The following is a 12,436-nucleotide window of genomic DNA, read 5'->3' as shown; positions in this document are numbered from 1 at the left end:
CATAGTGCATTTAACGATAACCAAGAATTCAAAAACAACTCGTACCCAACCCATGCTCTGGGTTGCATGTGACCCATGTCACTGACTAACCAGGGTCAATTGAAAACAGAAGCAAAATCTACTCTCTCTGTGGTTGCATTAAAGGAAAAGAAGGGAACGCACAAGCCCGAGACTCACGTACTTTACAAAAAAATATAGTTCAGCATTGTGTGAATGCAGGCAATCAATCAATTCACCAGGATGGATGAGGAGACTCTGAAAAGCTCCAGTAGCTCCTACCCATTTCCATCCATTGCCTCCCCTTTCCATCATGCCACTATCGTTTTCCTTTCTACTCCCACTGTTCCCACTGCATCTCCATTAGCTACTTTAGGGTTTAGCAGAATGTTGTCTACCTTACTGTTATGAAGTAATGCATGAGGCACCCCCAATCCTTTTTGCAAGGGGGACTGAGAGCAGTCATCAAAGAGTTCTTGGGGCACTTTTTCTAGTTGCACTACTTTGGGCCATTTAATTTGAGGAAGAAATGTACCATGCTATAAGTTATTACAGAGGTGTTCTGCCTTTTTAACAGAAAAATATGAAGTGTGTGTACATCTACATGCACCGATGTTTTGTGTAAAACATACAATGGATTGGGTTCACTTTCCCCACCTCCCTGCTAGCAGGACCACTCCCTGAGGCTATTGGTTTCATTTAAACAATATCTATTTGAACATTTAATTCCCTTTGTTTACATTATTACTGATTCTGATAATCATGTATCAGCTGAGAGAAAGCATTCTGGTTACACAAATTTCATCTAGAAGTGGGGGATAAAAAAGTGACTGCCAAATATATTTTAGATAAATGTATATTTAAAGATTCTTTAGCATTATTGCATTTGCTGTAAGGGCTCTCTGCTATTGTTAATATTTTTACATGATTTACACTATAGGAAATCAGTTTATTCTTAAGAAGGATTTTAAATGGAGTTGAAAGGCTCCTCCTGTGAGCCAATTAAAGCCAAAATAGTTTTCTTAGTTGGAAAGTTCATGCAGTTCTATCAATCTTTATTAAAATGTCTGCAAAACAAAACAAGTTTCCACGCCTTAAATGTGCATAAATTGTTATAAGAGAAGAAAAAGGGAATGTATAAATGCATGCTGTCACTATGATGATGTAAACGTCACTGGGGGCGAGGGCGGAGCAAATATTGCTCCCAATGAATTTTTGCAAACAATAAGACGCAGCATATACAGTATTTTATCTTAATATGCATTGGAATTAATGGAATTGTAAGAAGACAGTGATTGGGTTCGAACGACACAATAACCAACGGTGGTTTAAATAGTCAACAGTTGGTTATTGTGTCATCTGTCAGGACTTTTTCATACCACGATTGGTTATTTGGTCAAATGCTGTCCAGAGTTTATTATTTGAACAACCGTTAGTTTTCATGTTGTGTTTCAGGCACCGTTGACTATTTTGTCGCACACAGTTGGTTATTTTCAATGACTACAAAGTCCTCTGGCCAGAGCACCCAAAGTGGTGTCTGCCGCTCTAGTCCAGGCAGCAAAACTCGCAATGGCTGATGAGATACCCACAGGAGGACTGAGAGGGGGAGAAAGGGTGGGGATGTGTCAATCAAACACGTTGACTAGTAGTCAATTCGTTGCTGGCCTTAATCCACACCATGGTTGATATAATCATGTTGTGTGGGGAGTACCCCCTCAATAATCAACCATGGCATTGACTCTTAACCCTTCATTGACTATTGTGTTGTCTGAACGGAGTCTGTCATTCACCTAAATACGTGAGGGCTTAAACTAGATAGAGGTGGAAAGACCCTGCCTCCTACGCCCCTGAGCTCCCCATATTGAGCAGGGAGGTATGAAGGGGTGTTCTATTTGTGTTCACTCAGGCCTTGCAACTCAACTCAGCAAGGTCAGGGACAGACAGGACAGGAGATGGCATGCATGGGGACATTGTGGACTGCCCCGCCCCAGCTTAAACCCTCAACCAATGCCTGAACAGGGTTTATATGATACAAATTTCAAAAATACAAACCAAGATGCCACAACCTAGCAGAACATTGCTATCTAACCATTTTCTTCCCTAAGATTCCAAGTCCGAAATTCATTACTCTATGCCTTTGCCATATCTGACAATGGGACTTACTTACTTACTAAAAGCAAAAACACTGAATCACTTCTTTATTCTAATTTCCCCACCCACTTCCAACACATAACCAGAGTTATTCAGATACCAGTTACCATTCCTTCTAATATCAAATGGGACAGTCCAGCGCCATCACATTGACAGTAAAACAATGCCAACCACGACACACATTATACTTTCTGCAAAATCTGGAACTCAGTTTTAAATTAAAATAGTTTTTTTTAAAAAAAAAATACTCCAAACTACGCTCAGTGCTTCCAAGAATACATAATGTTGAGAGTGTTAGTTGAACAAAAAACAAATCAAAAGGGAAAATTGAAGTGTGTGGATTGGTTTGAGACCTTAGCAACTTGTAGTAAAGGAGGGGTTTACTACGTAGTCAGGGGATACGAACATAAGAAGAGCTGTGCTGAATCAAACCAGAGGCTAACATTCTAGACCAGCATTCTGTGCCCACAGTGGCCAATTTGATTCCCAACCAGATGCCCGTAGGAAGCCCACAAGCTGGACTCAAATGCCACAGCACCCTTGCATTCATGTTCCCAGAAATTGGTAATGTGTCACATACGGCCTCTGATATAGTTGGCAATATTTAGCTATTGGGACTTGTAGTCATTGATAAACAAACAAACAAACAAACCTTTCATGTCCACACAATACAAGGAGGTGGAGAGAAAGGATATATTTTTCATTTTCCAGACACTCCCTCTGCTCCTCTACTTAGTGATAAACATGTTCAAGCAGCACTGAACCAGAGTCCTTTAGCACAGCAGGGAAAGGTTTCAAGAGGATACGAGAGATGTCTTTTCCTTCTCCTGAAAATGTTCCCTTCCTACAAACACACACAGCTGTGAGCTCCAAACAGTGCTGCAAAGTTCATGTTTCAGGCTACTTGGAGCCCTGGACAGGAGTCTTGTAGCACTGGGAATACACTGCGATATGTTTTTTTTGCAGGTCCCCACTTGTTATTTTTAAGTCGCACCCCTTCACATTTCCCCATATGAAGAGCAAATAAGGTAACAAAGAGGATGTTCTGAAGCCATAAAGTGGGTTTTCACTTACATGTACTGCAGGTTGATATTTTTCAGGAAAGCTAGGCGCGAGACAAACTTCAAACCTGAATCCACTACAGTTCTGCAAAAATAATCAAGCACAAATTAAGATGTGTCATATGATGTATCCATCTTCAATCATTCATCCATTTTTATTGCTGGTGTGTAGTTCATGGGTTTTCTGGTGACAACTCTTGATTCAAGAACTGCAGAACATCTAACATATGTAGTACTGTAAGTATTAATCACTATTGCCCTCAATTTTAGCTACCGTATTTCTTCGATGCTAAGACACACTTTTTTCCCATATAAACACCTCTAAAAATGGAGTGCATCTTAGAATCGCAGGTGCGTTTATTATTTCTTAGAATCAAAGCTTTTTTTCTGTTGGTGGTACTGAAATTAGTGTGTGTCTTACAATCGATGGCGTCTTACAATCGAAGAAATATGGTACTTATTGTGCCTGTGAGAGCTTCAACATGCAGCTAGAACACTTCTGTCTTCATGGCCAGAATTCTCCATTCTTTGCAAAGATGTGCCTTTCATTAAAATAAACAAGGATGCTCATTCATATATGCAGGAATCCTGTAATTACAGAGCCTGTACAATACTGGACAATGATACACGGTTTAAAATAATAAGTGTAAGTAATTAAACAATATACTCACAAATTTCTTAATCCAATGTACAGTCCAACATCTATTTCATTTATGCTTTCTAACCTTCGTTGGTTTGCAATATAACTATTTAAAAGAAAAACAGAGAGGGAGAAAGACGAAAGTTGGTTAAGAAGGCTGTTATTTTACCGTTTCCTTATTCAAATATATGTAAGCCATTCACAGACACTTAGGGCCTTGCTAGACCTACCTGATAATCCAGTGTGGAGTAGGGGCGAGGCCGCGCTACAGCTAGCACTGGCCGTCGCCCCTAGCTAGACGTAACACGTGACGGGGTAAGGGAAAGCCCCATCGCGTCGGCCATTTTTTCCCAGTTTAAAGGGGCCATGTGCGCAGGAGCGCACCAGCGAAAAGGTAAGTCTTTTTTTAAAAAAAATAAAGGGTTCCCCACTCCCCCTGCCCCAATTTCCCCCCACAATGTCTGATGCCCCCGCCTGTTCACTCGCCCGTCTGCCCCCCACTCGCCATGTCCGCCCTCCGGTCGCTCGCCCGCCCGTCCGCCTGGCTCCCCGCTCACCATGTTCGCTCACCCGCTTGCTCGCCCACCCGTCCCCCACTCATCATGTCAGATGCCCCCTCCACCCCACAGCCGCGATCTCCCCACCCTGGCTCCGCTCTTCCACCCCCATCTCTCCTGCTGGGTCCGCTCTTCACCCCCTTTGCCCCCATCTCTCCCCCCTGTGATTTCCCCTCCGGCCCGATGGGCACAGTGCATGGCTTTTTCCGGCTACTCGCGAGTAAGCTGCGTAGCCGGGAAAAGCCACAGAACCAGCTAGACCTTCCGCAGCCCCGGGCTCAGCATTTTAATCCAAACCTACCAAACTCACACTCTCCAAACCAATACATGAACCAGAACACATTTATCCTTTGATACTGGCACTTTTCCAAATTTTGCAATGCACTTTCCCAACAGGGTATATATTATTATTATTATCATCATCATCACTATTTATTACATTTATATATTACCCCATAGCTGAAGCTCTCTGGGCAGTTTACAAAAGTTAAAAACAATGAACATTAAAAACAAATATACAAAATTTAAAACCATAAAAAGCATAAATTACCAACAAAAACATATAATATCCATTTAAACCAACTATTCTGGGGACAGTTAAAAAACTCAGCATATGCTGTTAAATAAAATTATATAAAATTGTATATATTAAGAAAATGCACACAAATATATTGGTGGAAATAATGTACAAAAATGCATTATATTATAGGAAACTGCTTGCAAAAACTGCATATATCATGCTCAATTGCATACAAAATTCTTATATTAGAAGTGTGCACAAAAACGTTTACAAATTTTCATGCTGACTTTTTTTTTAATGAAAACTGATAAGAAATCAAAACAAAACATAAGACTGGGAAGAGAAACTGAAATGGGCAAATCTATCTATATGTATACAACAGTGCCCTGTATGAAGTGCAAACACAGAATGTTTGGTTAACGATAGTATAGAATCACTTGTCATAATGAGTTAAATGCATAATGTGTTCAATAAATCTGGAAAGAAGTAGTCGAATTTAACTTTAAAACTTGAGTGTTGAATCTCAGGCTCAAGAGCCAAATCTGGCTAGCCTGGGATCCCAATCCAACCCTCCAGAATTACCCAAATGGCCATTCCCCCTTCCCCACATCACCAACAAGTTCTCGCTCCCTACACCCACCCACCACGACCACCTGTCATTGGGTGGTTTCCCTGGTTTGGCACAATTTCTTCCCCATTCTAAAAGGCTGAAATGCCTCAGCTAAGGCTTACTTACTAAGTCTGGAGCTTTAAGCTAAAATACACTAGAATTTTTGGTATTTCACCCCTTTGCCCCTTTTGCCCCACTCACTTTGCTTTCAGCCCTTCTCACCACTGCAAATTTAATTCAGCCCTCAGACTAAAAGAGATTTAACACAGTTACTTGAAAAAGACAAAAGAGCAAACACTGAAAGTCTTAAAAAAGTGGGGGAAGCATTATAAAGATAGGTGTTTGGATTGGAATATTAATACATTATTTTATCAAACTGATCTATCCAGCTTCAAAACAAGAAATTGCCTGATCCAGCTTAAATGTCCAAACATTAAACTTTTCCCTAACATCTCTGATTCAGAGATTTATTTCAAACTAATTAGCCATCCTTTATTGGCCTCTGATGGCATGAATACACCCCAAAATCCACATCTCAAATCCAGTTTAAATGGATGCTCCTTGAGAAGTCTAAATATAAGCTATTGTTAAGTGCATGTAAGCAGTCTTCTCGCCTGCTACACAAGTATCATGTCACGTGCATCATATAACAGTGACAGCACAGCAGGACATGAACAGGAAAGCGATAGAATAATAATATAAAACAAAACAGAAATTACAAGAGAGGTTCATCACACCTCCCCCCTGTGGGCCATCAAAGACAAACTCATCTAAACCTTTAGTGCTCATTAAGGGACAGTGCAAAACTAATGAAACAACACTACAAACTATAAAGGTAAAACTCTTGTTGCTCATCATTTCACATAACTGAGATTCTCTCCTCAAGTTAGCAAAGAATGTCACACTGAACATGAAAGCTTATTTACGACGTCAGATAATTTCTGAGAGTGATAAAGAACCATATGTTATTTCTTCTCATTTAAACAAAAACAAAAATAACAGGTTTGTTTTCTACATTCTCTTCCAGAATTCCAAGAGAGAATCCCTACACTTCTTTCACTGACCTTGTTCATACACAACACTAACCCATGGTTTATTTAACCCATAGTTGATCCATCATTTGTTGCCCTACCCAGAGTTTTTCTGGAAGATGATTGAACAAACCATGGTTTGTTCCCTCAACCCCTGTATTGCTTGTTCCACTCCTCCTTTTGCGGTGGGTGGCTATGACTAGCTACCCTTTCAAATATCTCACATTGCCCCAGAGTAATGCTAGGATATTAAAGGGGGTACTAGGTCCAGTCATTGGGTACTGCTCAGCGTTCCAGATCAAAAACAAAGTTAGAGGGGATCAGAGTAGACATCAGCCTGTTGGGGACCTGGCAGCTGCCCAAGCCAAGAATGTCATGTGTGAATGCCAGCCCTGGCTGCTCAATACTTGAACTCCGTCCAGCCATCCCATCTGCCTGTCATCCTGACAGGCATTCAGCTAGTCATTGGATCATGCTGGAAAAGGTGTATAAAAATGACTGTGATCTATTTATGATTATATGAATCAGTTAGCAACATAGTTGATTATAACATTTAGGTGCGCCACTGTTTACTTCCCAGTTAACAGTATCACTGAAGGAACATGAGAAGGACAAAGTCAGTGGCACCATAAAAGCTCAATAGCAGTGCATTAAGAAGAAGTTCTTGTAAAAGAACTTAGTATATTTCAGCTGCGGGGAGAAAGGGAGTCCTCACAGGGGACAGAATGACAAGGTTCAGATGATAAATAACTCATGATGAGACACGGCACTCATAAGCACCAGGTTGCATATGCAACCCCTGCTCAGAGGTTGTTCAGGCATGCGAATCTGGTGAGCATGGGTGATGCAAGGGTTAAACATCAGACCATGGCTTATGCGAGGGTCGTTTAACCCTCGCATAAGCCACGCTCACTGTTGCATATTCAAAACCGCACAAGCTGCATCTTCACCATGGATTAAATAACCCACTGTGGGTTGTCATGTCATGGGAACAGCCCCCAAAATGTCCGACATTTGCTGCCAGTCTCTCTGAAACAAACACAATATCATAGATAAATGCAGCATCCCTGCAGGGGTGTCTCACTACAGATGTATTCCAGATGAATCGTGCTTGTTATTTTCAGACTGTCTTTCAAAAATCCCTGTGGTTACTTGGAAGCTCATCAAGGGTTCCTCAACGAGAAGATCAGTAATGGCAGACAAATTTCCATTAAAAAACACTTTGCATTACTACTCTCCCCTCTGCTGTATGAGAATGTTGGATACATTCTAGGATTCACTCTTAGCTGAGGTACAGTAACAAGGAGGATTATTGCTGCAAAGGGAGGAAGGGGGTTGCTCATACTAGTAGGCAGGGACATAAGGCTGACCACCAACCCAGCAAAGTAGGCTGCCACCACCCCTTAAATCCAACTTTAGTCTGAGCTAAGAGACTCTCAGACCTAACAGGACACTCCTAAGGCTTATGAAATAGAGGGCCAAACTAGCACCCCCATATCTAAGGTGTAGGCCTGAAATCTTAAACAGTAGCTTTAACCAAGTACTGGATTTAGTACTGAAGCAATCTAGAATGAAGTACACAGTCTACCAACTATAAAACATAGTAAGTTCAACCAACTATAAGAGCCAGTGTGGTGTAGTGGCTAGAGTGTTGGACTGGGAGTCGAGAGATCCATGTTCTAGTCCCCACATAGGTACAGAAGCTCACTGGGTGACTTCAGCCCAACCTAACTCACAGGATTGTTGTTGTGAGGATAACATGGAGAGGAGGAGGAGGAGGAGGAGAACGTATGCAGCCTTAGGTTCTTTGGCGGAAAAAAGGCGGAATATAAATATAATAAATAAATAAACAAGTTTATTAGGAAAGGAAAATAAAAAAATACACAAAAACTACATTGGAAAATACATCAAAGAAAAAATAACGAAGCTACATAAATCTGTCTATACGCGCTGGGTACAGGACTTCAAATAAGACCACAGTGAAGGCAAAACAAAGATGAAGACAATGGGCGGCTCTAACCCTCCTGATTATATGCTCAAGCCCCTGCCAATTCTAAGGTGACCCTGTTAACCAATGAGGGCTGGCTGGAACAGTTTTCCCAGGCCTAAAGGAGGTGGTGGTGAAAATTCCCATAGGAATGCAACTGAGATCACTCAGTCCAATTAACTGGGTTCTGTTCTGACCTTGGGGCTGGAGTCATCTTGAGATAACAGACACACAAATGCTTTACCACTGTGTGCAGCTTCAGATTTGCAAAATGGAAACTTCAAGCTGCTAGGATACAAAAAGAAATGGAGTTCTTGACTATTGCATTCTAGGCAATATACCTAACATCCTGCATCACTCAGAGGACATATCCATCATGCAGGACAGCAAACTATATACCACTCAGAAGTTTTAAAACACCTATGCCCAAAAATGCTCTGACATTCTTTTAAGCTGCAATCCAATACCTGCTTGGTACCTGCTAAGATCTATTTAGTTCTGTGGGAATTACGTCTGAGTAGATATGTGTAGGATTTTGCTGTTAATCGCTTTACAACCATTTTAACAGCAATGTATTTCATTAAACTTTGAAATATGTTGGTAATGGGGTGGATGGAACCTTGAGATAAGGAGTAAGCATTATATGTCTAGAGCTACATTGTTCAAGGTCTAGCTGATCATTAGAGGACAGGAAGGATTTTTTCCCCATAGGTCAGACGAGATATCAAGTGTATGACCTGGTTTGATCATAATGCTAACCCATAGTTTATTTAACTCGTGGTTTATTGAATTCTGGGTTGTCATGATATCTGAACCCAGCCACACCACAAACAACCCAGAAAAAGAACCCATGGTTTGTTGTTCTGTAGTGATCTCTGGATTGTTTAAACCATGGGTTATATATGTACCCAGAACTGTGGGTTTTCATGGGTTGTTTCAAAGTCTATGAGACATAACCTCTATTACTTTAACATGGCTTGCCTTACTGGTCTTATTCTCATTGTTGGGCAAAGCTCTGGAAACTATGTCCTCCTCATCTGTTCAGGCCCATAAAAGGAAGACCTCTTTTAAAAACTGGAATGGTAAATATAACATAAACAGACTGGGGCAATCTGACTCTTTGCAGGCTCCAAGTACCTTGCAACTGGCACCAGCCCCAGTGCTGCTTGTTCTGCTGTTTTCCCAATAGGGACCAGCCTCGGTGGAGAAAAATTCAGCATGGGACTAGAGAGAAGAACCCTGGCTGGAAAGCTTCAGTATGTACCTGCGGCCCTCTGCTGCTGGGTAATTAAAGAAATGCATTCCACCCAGTGCACAGGGGTTTAAATATCTGATACAGTACTATATGTGACTTTACTACAAACTGGAAAAGATGGATTAGCCAGGGATTCTATGATGGATAATAAAACGAGTGCAAACTTTCAAAGTGGAACAAGCACCTAGTATTCAGAGACAGGACTTGAAAATATTATTTTATTTTTCCATTAGTAACCTTGGGAGGAGGAGGAGGAGGAGGAGGAGGAGGAGGAGAAACATATTGGTAAATCGCACAAAGATGGGTGCACTGTTACACAGAACAAGCAGGAAGACTTCATGAACTGGAGTAAAAGAACTGAGCAGAATTCAAGCATAAGGGAATGTGTTATTACCAAGATAGCTATCGATAGATGAAATTCTAAATTGCTTAAGTGGAAGTAAGCTTTTATGATGGGACTTTCTCCTCCTCTCCCCTCCATTCTCCCTTCCCATCTGCTTCAAAGGGTTGCCGAACTGTCTGGTGCAGATTTTGAGGTTGCATGGGAAGCTACAGGGCTTATCAGCTCCTCTCCATTCCTTGGATGGAAGCAATTACACCAATGGAAGACCTTAATTAGATTTCATGCAATGTGAAATGACAAAAATCACAGGATACCACTAAGCCACAGGGAGATCTTAATACCATCATGCAAGACACTAGTGAGGCCTCAATTAAAGTAGTGTGCTTAATTTCAGTTGCACATGTTGCAGAACAGCAAAATAAACTAGAGCAACTAAGGCTTTAGCTACACCTAAGGTTTATCCCGGGATCATCCTGGGGTCATCCCTGTCCATGTAAATGACACACAGGAAATCCCAGGAGCGGGCAGGGCCGACCCCAGGATGATCTCGGGATAAATCTTAGGTGTAGCTAAGGCCTAAGATTCCTGAACATATACTGCAAGCCGTGGATTGTAGAATCATAGAATAGCAGAGTTGGAAGGGGCCTACAAGGCCATCGAGTCCAACCCCCTGCTCAATGCAGGAATCCACCCTAAAGCATCCCTGACAGATGGTTGTAGGGTGGGTGAAAATGCTCTACACCTGTGCCACACGCTATGTTCAGACACAGAAACCCTCTTTTGCTTTGCACACCATGACTCCTACTGCCGCTGCTTCAGCTGTTGCTCCTGCAGCTGCTAGTCCACCCAATCAGCCGGCCAGCCGGCCCGCTGCTTGCTAAACCATCCTCAACCCAGCCACATCAATTCCAAAACGTGCCTCCTGCTCCGATCTCCACCTCCTGGGCTCCACTGTGCATTGTTTATATGACACAGCTGCCAACTCACAGCCACATCAGGCTTCCCCCCCCCACACCTGAAACTGCGTTTTTTCGTGGTGTCATTTTACTGCGACTTTTTCAGTTGCTCCGAGGTCACCATGCTGTTTCTTCATCTGTCAGTGGTAGCCTCGGTTCAGCTTAAGGTAATGGGAATTGCTAGGGGCAGGTTGAAGTGCACGGTAAGCATGGGAACACAGGGCAGGGGGCATGCTTGACAAGATGAATGCCCCCCAACACTGATTTTTCCTGGGCTAGATAGCCCAGGCTCACTCCTGCATGGTTTGGGGAAAATTGGAGGCAAAGCAGTGGTGTATAGACACGGCCCTGGACAATGTCATGATGGTACTGGAAGCATAATGAAGAGGAAATAATAACACACGTAGCTGTTTCACACAATCAAAACCCTGGGCAGTTTAAGCAACAGCGAGCTGCAGCACGTGCCAGCTAGCATTTTGCATATTCAACCCCAGACTGGGCCTTGTCATGTCGTTTGAGCCTGGATACCATGGGATAGGCAAAGGTTAAACAACCCTCCATGGTCTGTTTCAAGGTTATGCGAGCATTGTTTAACCCTTGCATAACCCACAGTGGCTAGATTTGGACGATATGACAACCCCTAGTTGGGAATTGAATATGCAAAATGTCAGCTGGCACACACTGGGCCTTATCATTGCTTAAACAACCCACAAAGGGCTGTTTCAATCACATTGGGCTTGAACAAGTCATGGTGGGTGAACTGGCCTAATGAGGTAGAGGGAAGGTTATTTACATTAAAAGGTCACTGTGGTTGCAATAATTATTGGCTACAGAAATATTTCTTAATAAATTAAACAAGGTTTAAATGTCTGAATGGGATAGAATTATAAAACAATCTCAGAATAGTATGGGAGAAAAGAAACACTAGTTTAGTAGTAGTACTGGGATACACTGCTAGGTATCTTACAGGGTTTAATGTTACAGGATGTTTGGGCAACTCTCAGTGGACAGGCTTTGCAGGGTATTGTCACTGCCAGGGGTCAGGAAGGAATACTTCTTCCCGAGGACAGAGGCTATATGGAGTTGAGTTTGCCTCTACCCAGAGCTGTGCTCACTCGTCTGAATAATTCAGAGCTTTCTGCTCTGCAGGCACTTTGCTATCAACATACCATGTTTGCTACATCTCACTGGTTTTGGCACACTCACAGTGCAGTTCACATGGGTTAATTGGGGGTGGGAGGACAGCATTATGCCCTCCTGTCCCTGCCAAATGCACAATTCTGTGAATATACACCTGTGTTAGATAGAGGTCTGAAGCAAAAGCTCTT

The 12,436-nt window shown here is 42.2% G+C and overlaps 1 protein-coding gene across 3 annotated transcripts in view; it reads right to left on the bottom strand.

The window, feature by feature from the left end:
* Positions 1-12,436, bottom strand: part of NTRK2 (neurotrophic receptor tyrosine kinase 2) — a 187,552-nt gene that overhangs the window by 159,554 nt on the left and 15,562 nt on the right. For all 3 annotated transcript variants that reach the window (XM_063129407.1, XM_063129406.1, XM_063129405.1), the window contains exons 2-3: positions 3,881-3,955; positions 3,223-3,294 (exon numbers count right to left, since the gene is read on the bottom strand). In XM_063129407.1, coding sequence (XP_062985477.1) covers positions 3,223-3,294; positions 3,881-3,955 — 147 coding nt within the window. The remainder of the gene's footprint in view (positions 1-3,222; positions 3,295-3,880; positions 3,956-12,436) is intronic.

This window comes from Elgaria multicarinata, chromosome 6 (genome assembly GCF_023053635.1).
Source record: "Elgaria multicarinata webbii isolate HBS135686 ecotype San Diego chromosome 6, rElgMul1.1.pri, whole genome shotgun sequence".
NCBI lineage: Eukaryota > Metazoa > Chordata > Lepidosauria > Squamata > Anguidae > Elgaria > Elgaria multicarinata.
Note: the sequence above shows the minus strand (reverse complement) of the source record. Positions and strands in the feature narration are given on the sequence as shown.